Source organism: Zingiber officinale, chromosome 9B (assembly GCF_018446385.1).
Source record: "Zingiber officinale cultivar Zhangliang chromosome 9B, Zo_v1.1, whole genome shotgun sequence".
NCBI lineage: Eukaryota > Viridiplantae > Streptophyta > Magnoliopsida > Zingiberales > Zingiberaceae > Zingiber > Zingiber officinale.
This window is the reverse complement of record NC_056003.1, coordinates 56105087-56116719: the sequence shown is the minus strand read 5'-3', so window position 1 is coordinate 56116719 and position 11633 is coordinate 56105087. Positions and strand designations below refer to the sequence as shown.

The 11633-nt window shown below is 36.6% G+C and overlaps 1 protein-coding gene across 1 annotated transcript; it reads right to left on the bottom strand.

Moving 5' to 3' along the window:
- Nucleotides 1–368: 368 nt before the first annotated feature.
- On the bottom strand, nt 369–959 carry LOC122023023 (LRR receptor kinase SERK2-like). The gene is made up of 2 exons (XM_042581122.1): nt 521–959; nt 369–478 (listed from the first exon to the last, which is right to left on the bottom strand). Exons 1-2 carry the CDS (start codon nt 957–959, stop codon nt 369–371), a joined length of 549 nt encoding a protein of 182 aa, XP_042437056.1.
- Nucleotides 960–11633: the final 10674 nt, after the last annotated feature.

Here is an 11633-nt window from a genome sequence, read left to right as displayed (position 1 = left end):
CCAGACGGGCAACATTATGTGCTCATACTTGCCATTTTTCAAGTCATTTAATCGAACCAAAGGTTTGATGGCCCTAAATCTAAGTGTCCCGCTAGATCTTGTTGTTCAAAATCTGATCATATATATCTGAAACTGAAACCATGCAGGTGGCTTGATCCAACTAAACCATGGACATGTTTTGAGAGAGGAGAAAATGGCATCGTCTGCTAATAGTTTGTGCAGGGCAGAACTGGAGAGTAGGGGGTTGAAATGGCGGTCAATGAGGACTTTTGTCGATGACATGTTTTGATGGAGCAAGGAGGGCTTGCTAGGTTTGTCGCTGTGGAGATATTCCATACCTATGTAAGAATCAAACAAATTAGGATTCCTCAAGGCAAAGTGCAAATGTAGGTAAATGACAAGATGAAATTCCATCTTAAATGATCAATGTTTGTTGTTGTTGTTGTTGTTACAGTAGTATATTCATTATGATAGCTATCTGAGAAGGAAAATAAATAGTCATATAGGTCAAGTAGAATACCTTTAGCAATGCCTTTGATGATACAAACTCTTACAGACCAATCAAGGACCTTGTGAATCTCATCGCATTTGACATCTAGATATTCCGACAAACTCCCATTTGCAACAAAATCATAAATGAGGAAACACTCTCCTCTTGCTCTTGAATAACAGAAGCCCCTTAATCCAACTAGGTTCTCATGCCTTAGCAATGTCAATGCCTTCAAACCCATGAGAAACTCAGCTTCCTCTGACTTGCAACTAGTCTTGTTGATCCTCTTCACTGCAACCTCCGTTCCATCGTGTAGTATCCCCTTGTATGTTGCCGCAAAGCTGCTTTTCTTGCTAAGTAAATTCACCTCCGAAAAGTACTGAGTAGCACATTCTATCTCCTCCAAGTTAAACCTATAGATCTGAGGAGCCTCTTGAGATGACCCGATACTGCTCCTCTCATCGATCATTGGATCCCAGCGGTTGGAGTACTCAAGGCTAATGAGTGGAGAAGCAGTTTGATATGAGCACTTAGCAGTTGGATCAGTGCTATTGAGGCCAACAGCTTATTTTCTGCATAAACCTTTAATATAGTGTTGTAGTAGGTTTCTAAATTAAAATTGTCTATAATTTCTAAATTACTTATAAAGCTATATCCTTTTATGTCGACTTATAATTTATTTTATTAAGATTTTTGAACTTACGCATCACCTTCAGATTTAAGTTAGTTACTTTATTTTCATTGTCTTTGAAGGACTACTGTTATTATATATTTTCCTGATTTCTTGTCATGGTTATTCCTTATCCTCTATCCTTTATGTACTTTCTTTTGCTTTAGATGCTAGAACAAAAAGCAAACTAATGTAACCCAGTGTGCTGATGTAGTTGCTTCAAAAAATAAAGCATGGTTAAAGATCCCCAGTAGATGATGCAGTGCTCATTCCTTGCATAAACAAATCCAAACACCAAGCAAGGTATATACAAAAAATACAATGAAGGTCATCTGTAGACACGTTGGAAGGTTTCATACCAAAACATTGTAGTCGTCACCAAAACCTCCAAGGGTCCTTAAATGGGGGAACATAATTTTCCGTAGGAGGGAGGAGACGAAAAGATTCTACCGTCTTTTGAAGTACAGGGCCCAACTGCAGAAAAAACCCAACCGTTCAGAATGTTACGGATTTGAAAGAATTTTAGTTCTGAAACTAGAATCATATGATCCTGAAATCAGGGAGATAATAACAAGTTGTTTTTTTTCCTTGTTAATAACTTCATTTTAATAATTTTTCCCAAGTCATGCTTTGCTTTACAACCTAACCATCCACAAGCATTGTCAAGCCTTGGCAACATATATATACATGGATTGGTAAGCTTTAGAAATGTTTGATGACAATTGTGCGGATAGTTTATTTTTGTTCCTTAATGAAACTTCTCTTCATGCAATAATATGATGAGTGTTGTTGCTGTTGGTGCGGGTAGCACTAACGGTCTAACCCAGGTTTTGATGAATGACAAATAGGTTAAGTTAGTTGTGCTGTTGTCTGACACTTTGATCGAGTGTGCAGGAGAAGTACAGACAGGTCGACGGGCTGACCAGATGTCTGGCACGAAGTCCAGCTAGGTCGACGGGCTGACCGGATAGCTGGCGAGAAGTCCAAGCGGGTCGACGGGCTGACCGGACGCTTGGCGAGAAGTCCAGCTAGGTCGACGGGCTGACCGGATAGCTGGCGAGAAGTCCAAGCAGGTCGACGGGCTGACCGGACGCTTGGCAAGAAGCCCAGGCGGGTCGACGGGCTGACCGGACGTCTGGCAGGTAAGTGAGGTAAGTCACTGGAGGGGAGTGACTGCGAGGACGCGTTCCCGGGAAGGGAACATTAGGCGTCGATCCGGCTTAGATCCATTTCGGATATCTAAGTCGAGATCGTGACTAGATTCCGGTCTCGGAAAGACGGAATCTAAGTCATACTTTGCTTATCTATAAAACTATGCTAACAAATCTTTGCTGCAGGGTACATTTGCCTCGGACTAACCTTTTCTTGCAGGAGAAGGACTTTCTGGAGAAGAGGGGTCCGGGCGCCCGGAGGGGATCCGGGCGCCCGGAGGGGATCCGGGCGCCCGGAGGCAAGTTTTATCCCCAGGACGACGTTGACACTTGGAGCATGCTGGTTGGGAGTGTTACGTCACATTCCAGGCGCCCGGAAGGGATCCAGGCACCCGGAGCAGCATATAAAAGAAGCCCCAGGCAGGAGCTTCAAAATATCAGTCTTCTGAGAACTCTGAGTCCAATCACTCTGCTGCTCTGCGCTCCAACGACGTTCACAAAGCTCCGATGACTCACTCCGGCTCTCTTTTTAATTCATTGTTTGTCGGTTAGCTTTGTTTTCTTTCTTTTCATTAGCAATATTTGTACGTAAATTGTAATTATCCGAATTGCTAGTGAATTGCCCAACGAAAGTACTCAAGGAGTACGGGCCTTCGAGTAGGAGTCGTCACAGGCTCCGAACGAAGTAAAAATCAACAGTGTTCATCTCTTTACTTCTTTACTTTTCCGCTGCGTTTTAACTCGAGATTTTTGAATCGATATTCACCCCCCCCCTCTATCGAATTCAACGGTCTTACAAGTGGTATCAGAGCAGGTACCGCTCTGATTTGGTGCAACCACCAATCAGACAGGGGGTGAAATCATTTTTTTTAACAATTCCAAACTGATATTATTATCTTTTTGGAAGATTTTTTTCTCGTTGCATTTAAAATCTAAATTGGTACAACACCAACTTAGAGTTTCTATTTCTCCCGCACTGCTAATCCAAGACGAAGTCTTGGAATTTTTTTTTCCAGTTAATTTAGTGTGTGCAGGATAAGATGTCTCAACAAGAAGGCTTCAGTACAGTACGTCCTCCCCTATTCAACGGGGATGACTTTTCGTACTGGAAGAGGAGAATGGAGGTCTACATGAAAACAGACTACGACCAATGGATGAGCGTCACAAGGGCTTACAAAATTCCAGTAGACAACTCCGGGAACATAGTAGATCCTGAAGACTGGACAAATGATATAAAGAAAAAGGCATCAATTGAAAACAAAGCCATCAATACTCTACACTGCGGACTAACACGAGAAGAACTGAACCGGGTCGGACCGCATCAAAACGCTAAGGAGCTTTGGGATAAACTGATCGAGCTGCACGAAGGAACAAGCGACGCGAAGGTAACAAAAAGAGATTTGCTGTTAAATAAAATTTTTAATATAAAAATGCAGGAAGGAGAAACGGCAAGTCAACTCCACGCGAGGGTCAAAGATATCCTCAACGGTCTCCACGCGATAGGCCACCAAATGGAGAACCGAGACTTAATCAGGTACGCGTTAAATGCTTTTCCGCGAAACAATTTGTGGGCATCAATCGTAGATGCCTACAAAATTTCAAAAAATTTATCTAAATTAAAATTGGACGAACTCTTTTGTGAATTAGAACTTCATGAGCAAACTAACGCCGGGGTCGAGAAAGGTGTAGCTCTATTTGCAGGTTCCTCTAAAGAAAAGAAGAACAAGCCCGAATCCGAAGAAGATTCCGATCAAGACTCGGAAGACGAAGAACACCTGGTGAACCTGGTAAGGAAAATGTTCACCAGGAAAAAGAGAAGCTTCAGCAAACAGGATCTTCAGAAGATCAGTTCGCCAGCCGACTCAAGAAATGTCACATGTTTCGGATGTAACAAAAAGGGGCACTATAAGAACGAATGCCCAAGATTGAAACTTGACAAACCAAAGTCAACAAAGAAGAAAGCCCTCAAAGCAACATGGGACGATTCCTCCTCAGACGAATTGGAGGGAGAAAGGCAAAAGCACCAAAGTCACCTCGCGCTGATGGCTCGCGAAGCTGAAACGGAAGACGAATCAGAGGAATCGGAAGACGGGTCCGAACCCGAATCGAGCCACGAGTCCGCACTCGTTTCCGAAGGTTCCGAAGAGGTATACCTAAACTTAAATCGTAAATTCTTTAGAATTATCTCGTGTTTAAATAAAAAATTAGTTAAATTGGAAAATAAAAATAAATCGCTTCTTGAGGAAAATCAAAACCTCAAGGAACAATTAAAAAATTCGAATCCAACTCAAGATCGAACACTTGAGGAGGAGAATTTATCATTAAAAAATGAAATTAATAAGTTAAAAGAATTGTTGGAAAAATTCACAACAAGATCTAAAAATTTAGATTTAATTCTAAATAACCAAAATGCATGCTATAATAAAACCGGACTTGGATATAAGTCAAACTCAAACAAAACCTTTAAATCATTATTAACCCAACACAAAGCAACTAAACAAGCTTGGGTCCCGAAAGTGTGCTTAACCACGCAAGTAGGACTTAATCAATTCTATATACCTAAAGATAAAATACATTATATAAACTTGAATAAATCAGATCAAAAACTAAAATATAAATCTAAATTAAAATCAAAATTCAAAACTCAACAAAATTTAGATTATCACCAAGTTGATTATAACTATAAAAAGAATCGACACAAACCCAAAATCTAAATTAATGGCCAATAATTCAGGGGGAGGCTCCAGAATAGCTGGCACCTCCAAAACTAACCTACCCGACAGGGTAACCCAAAACAAACTAACCCGGCAGGGTAATTAGGATTAGTTAAAAAGAGACCAAGTTTAACTTGACTCATGGTACTGGTGAAGTTTTTGGATGATAGTACGTTAGGGAAGCTTGGGCATCGCATGTCTAGAAAGATATGGCTTCGATCTGGTGCATTTGGCCAAGTGGAACCGACCAAAGCTACCTTTAAACGGATCCTAACCAGTTAGACCAAGATTTAGTACTAAGTCCGTGGATAGGACTATTCGGAAAACTTCGAAAGGTTGGTTACTTCTAATGATGTCCATGTGACTCACCAAGCTTAGAAATTTATCCGAAAAATGCCTATTTGTGGAAACCAAAACTAAATCTGAATCTAACACACGTTAAACCAAAACTCCATAATTAAAAATCTAATTTCATCTCACAAAATCATAGGATTCCCTGATTGATAATATAGATCGGGTGAGATGAATAAGGCTTAAAAATTAATTTCAAAATTTCAAAATTTTAAACTTAAAAATTATTTTCAAAATTTTAACTTAAAAATTATTTTCAAAATTTTAATTTTAAACTTAAAAATTATTTTCAAAATTTTAACTTAAAAATTATTTTCAAAATTTTAAACTTAAAAATTATTTTCAAAATTTTTAAAATTATTTTCAAAATTTTAAACTTTTAAAATTATTTTCAAAATTTTAACTTAAAAATTATTTTCAAAATTTTCAACTTAAAAATTATTTTCAAAATTTTAAACTTAAAAATTATTTTCAAAATTTTAAACTTAAAAATTATTTTCAAAATTTTAACTTAAAAATTATTTTCAAAATTTTAAACTTAAAAATTATTTTCAAAATTTTAACTTAAAAATTATTTTCAAAATTTTAACTTAAAAATTATTTTCAAAATTTTAAACTTAAAAATTATTTTCAAAATTTTAATTTTAACTTAAAAATTAATTTCAAAATTTTAATTTTAACTTAAAAATTAATTTCAAAATTTTAATTTTAACTTAAAAATTAATTTCAATTTTAACTTAAAAATTAACTTCAAACTTAAATTAATTTCAAAATTAAGATTTTTTTTAATGATTGATTAAAAATTGATAAACTAAGACTAACATAAAAATCCTACTTGTTGTAGGAAACCAAGTGGATTTTGGACAGTGGTTGCTCCAAACATATGACTGGAGATCACACCAAGTTCACTCAATTAACCTACAAAAGCCTAGGAACAGTTGCCTTTGGAAACAACGGTAAACTCAAGGTAATTGGTATAGGTAATATTGAATTAAAAATAGATTTCATAATTACAAATGTTCTACTTGTTGAAAATTTTAAATACAATCTTCTGAGCATAAGTCAATTATGTGACACTAGGTATAAGGTAAAATTTTTATCTACAGAATGTTTGATCAAACATCTAGATAATCCAACTATAAGCCTAAAAGGCTTTAGAAAAGACAATATTTATGCCATTAACTTAACCACTTCTTCAGTCAAGTGTTATTTAACACAAAAAGAAGAAACCTGGTTATGGCATAGAAGAATGTCACACACACATTTCAGAAACATAACTAAATTAAATGGTCTAGTTAGAGGCTTACCAAAATTACCTAACTTAGATTTAACGATATGTAATGCTTGTCAACAAGGCAAACAAACAAAATCTACCCACAAACCAATTAATGAATCCCAAACCAACTCAGTCCTAGAACTTTTACACTTAGACCTATTTGACTCCCATGGAGTTAAATCAATAAATGGAAGTCTAAACTATTTAGTTATAATAGACGACTATTCTAGGTTCACTTGGGTCAAATTCTTAAAAAATAAAGATGAAACCTTTGAAATTTTTACAAATTTCTGCAAACAAATTGAAAATGAAAAAGACATAAAAATCAAAAGAATCAGAAGTGATAATGGAGGAGAATTTAAAAATCATAATTTTGATAAATTTTGCCTTGAAAATGGCTATCATCATGAATTCTCTTGCCCTAAAACTCCCCAACAAAATGGAATTGTAGAAAGGAAAAATAGAACTTTACTTGAAGCATCTAGAACTATGCTAAACGAATACAACTTACCTAAATATTTTTGGGCAGAAGCTGTTAGTACAGCCTGCTATGTACAAAACCGAACAACACTAAACAAAAAACACAATAAAACATTTTTTGAAATATTTTACAACAAACAACCTAATATAAAACACTTTAAGGTATTTGGTTGCCCAGCCTTTATCCTAAATACTAGAGAACACTTAGGCAAATTCACTTCCAAAATAGAAAATGGAATTTTTCTAGGGTACTCTCTGAATAGCAGAGGCTACAGAATTTATAATAAAGTTACCTTAAGAATTGAGGAAACCACCAATGTAAAATTCAAAGAATCCAATCAAAACCTAGAACAAGCTCAACCTCAACCAGTTGACCCTGTTCATGAACCTATCAATTCTGAAGGAACAAACCAAACCCAAAATCATGAAGAAGAAGAACAACTACAAGAAAGTCAACCTTCTAGAACCATAAGAGTCAACCCAAACCATCCTACTGATCAAATAATTGGTGACCCAGACCTTAGGGTCCAAACTAGGTCATCTTTCAGAAACCTAAGTCAAATCTCGTTAATCTCAAATATTGAACCCAAAACTGTAGCTGAATCCCTACTTGACCCAGACTGGGTCATAGCTATGCAAGAAGAATTAGCTCAATTTGAGCGCAATAAAGTTTGGGACCTAGTACCTCCACCTAACGATAAGAAAATAATAGAAACCAAATGGGTATTTAGAAACAAGTTAAGTGAAACTGGAGAAATTACTAGAAACAAGGCCAGGTTAGTTGCCAAAGGGTTCAGTCAAGTTGAAGGACTTGACTATGATGAAACTTATGCCCCGGTAGCTAGACTAGAGTCCATTAGAATGTTACTAAGCTATGCAGCCCATAAAGGATTCAAACTATACCAAATGGATGTCAAGTCTGCCTTTCTTAATGGATTGATAAAAGAAGAAGTTTATGTAGGTCAGCCACCAGGTTTTGAAAGCCTAGAACACCCTGATTATGTCTACAAATTAAAAAAGGCATTATATGGACTTAAACAGGCACCTAGGGCATGGTATGAAAGACTAACTTCTTACTTAATCTCTAAAGGGTTCAACCAAGGTCAAGTTGACCCAACACTATTTGTGAAATCAATAAAAGAAGATATTTTTATAGCTCAAATTTATGTAGATGATATCATCTTTGGTTCAACAAACTCAGAGTTTTTAAACGAATTTACAAACCTAATGGAACACGAATTCGAAATGAGTCTGGTAGGAAAATTAACTTATTTTCTAGGGTTACAAGTCAAACAAACAAATGAAGGAAATTATATTTATCAACAAAAATATACTAAGGAGTTACTTAGAAAATTTGGAATGGAAAATACTAAAGAAATAAAAACACCTATGGTCGTAAACACAATCCTAGATGATGATCCTAATGGAAATCAGACTTAAAACATTATCGGAGCGCAATAGGTAGTCTACTTTACTTAACTGCAAGTTGACCCGACATTTTATTTGCAGTTAGTATGTGTGCTCGATACCAAACTTGTGCTAATCTCATTTGACTCAAGTCAAAAGAATCTTTAGATACCTCAAGGGAACCACAAATGTAGGAATTTGGTATCCTAGAACCAACAACTTTGAATTAATAGGATATTCTGACTCAGATTATGCCGGATGCAGGTTAGACCGAAAAAGCACAAGTGGTGGATGCCAACTACTTGGTCCATCCCTTGTCAGCTGGTTTAGTAGAAAGCAACACTGTGTTGCACTATCTACAACTGAGTCAGAATACATAGCTATAGGCGAATGTGTTGCACAGTTATTATGGATGATGCATACTCTAAAAGATTTCAACTTAAATATCACAAATGTAAAAGTATTAATTGACAATATAAGTTCAATTAACTTAACCAAGAATCCTGTGCATCATTCAAGAACCAAACATATTGAAATTAGGCACCACTTCATCAGGGATCATGTTACTAAAGGTGATATTGAACTCAAGTACATTGAGTCTAAATCAAATTTAGCTGACATTTTTACAAAACCACTCCCTGGCAGTGAATTTAGCAACTTACGACAACAATTAGGGATGTGCTCAATAGACTAGGAAATTTCAAAAATACTTTCAAAATTGATTTCACCAACTTATAGGCTAAACTTGTATTTTCAAATTTTCCATTTTTTAGGCTTTCGAAAACAGTTTTGGCCTTAGACTAGTTTTGAATCCTTAGAAAGCTGTACCCATAGGTTTAGTTCTTGAGCATCTCACCAACATCTTAGGTTTACCTTGCTTGTGTTTGATAAACATAGAAAGGGGTGAGATGCATAGGCCAACTGTCTGGACTTAAGATGCTTATTTAAGTGCATCAACATAAGTCTGGACATTAAATACAATTCAGATATTAATCAGATTAAAGTTTATCAGTCAAGTCAAACACTGACTGATCATAATTAACTTAATCTGACTAACCAAGTGAAAGCTACTATCTTCTGATAGTTAGTTAGTATCTAATTGGTTAGACAGCTGGTTCAGGGGAGAAATAAAACTACTTTAGTTTTTCAAATTTAATTTTAAACTTAATTTTGAAAATCAAAATTTAAAAAACAACTTGTTTAAAATTGTGAAATTTTTTTAATTCACAAACTTTTTATCCTTTTTACCTAGTCTTTGAAAACTGAACTTTTCAAGTATTTTAAACCATGGTTTTGAATCTAGTACGTTTAAACTTTTAAAAGTTTGATTTCGGAAAACAAATTTTATCAAAACATTCTAAAAAGTAAAGATTTAAATTTAATTTAACCTTACTTTGAAATGTTCCTGAATCTAGTTCTTAACATTTGATTTTACTTAGTTTTGACAATTTGATTTGAAAGTTAAATTTTACAAAACTTATTTTACAAACTAAGCTTCTCAAAAACATTAGTTTTTCAAACTTGATTTTTGAAATTTGAATCTTTTACAAACTTAGTGTTGAAAAATAAATTTCAATTTGTTTGGAAAAATAGATTTTTCAAACTTAGTTTTGAAATTTTGGTTTTGAAAACTTATGTTTGAAAAGCGTTTCAAAGTTGAAACTTGTTTTGAAATTTTAATCTTGAAATTTAGACCTTATACACTTATGTTTGAAAATTAAACTTAAAAGTTTTCAAATCTTTATACTCCCCCCAGTCAACTTGATTTTTTCCTTTTAAAAATTGTACTTTTGTCCTTGAATCCTGAACCAAACTCAGTTATTTTTCAAGATTAAGTGTTATTGTTTTAAGTAACTCTACACTATTTACCCTTGTTTTTTTTTGATGAATGCCAAAGGGGGAGAAGGGTTAGGTGGTTAAGTTAGCTAAACCAATCTGAAAAACACAAACTAACTTTAAAACCACACAAATGCATGGTGTTTCGTACATATGCTTTCACTAACTTAACCAGGTTGTCATTCCATCAAAAAGGGGGAGATTGTTGGTGCGGGTAGCACTAACGGTCTAACCCAGGTTTTGATGAATGACAAATAGGTTAAGTTAGTTGTACTGTTGTCTGACACTTTGATCGAGTGTGCAGGAGAAGTACAGACAGGTCGACGGGCTGACCAGATGTCTGGCACGAAGTCTAGCTAGGTCGACGGGCTGACCGGATAGCTGGCGAAAAGTCCAAGCGGGTCGACGGGCTGACCGGATAGCTGGCGAGAAGTCCAAGTGGGTCGACGGGCTGACCGGACGCTTGGCAAGAAGCCCAGGCGGGTCGACGGGCTGACCGGACGTCTGGCAGGTAAGTGAGGTAAGTCACTGGAGGGGAGTGACTGCGAGGACGCGTTCCCGGGAAGGGAACATTAGGCGTCGATCCGGCTTAGATCCATTTCGGATATCTAAGTCGAGATCGTGACTAGATTCCGGTCTCGAAAAGACGGAATCTAAGTCATACTTTGCTTATCTATAAAACTATGCTAACAAATCTTTGCTGCAGGGTACATTTGCCTCGGACTAACCTTTTCTTGCAGGAGAAGGACTTTCTGGAGAAGAGGGGTCCGGGCGCCCGGAGGGGATCCGGGCGCCCGGAGGCAAGTTTTATCCCCAGGACGACGTTGACACTTGGAGCATGCTGGTTGGGAGTGTTACGTCACATTCCAGGCGCCCGGAAGGGATCCAGGCGCCCGGAGCAGCATATAAAAGAAGCCCCAGGAAGGAGCTTCAAAATATCAGTCTTCTGAGAACTCTGAGTCCAATCACTCTGCTGCTCTGCGCTCCAACGACGTTCACAAAGCTCCGACGACTCACTCCGGCTCTCTTTTTAATTTATTGTTTGTCGGTTAGCTTTGTTTTCTTTCTTTTCATTAGCAATATTTGTACGTAAATTGTAATTATCCGAATTGCTAGTGAATTGCCCAACGAAAGTACTCAAGGAGTACGGGCCTTCGAGTAGGAGTCGTCACAGGCTCCGAACGAAGTAAAAATCAACAGTGTTCATCTCTTTACTTCTTTACTTTTCCGCTGCATTTTAACTCGAGATTTTCGAATC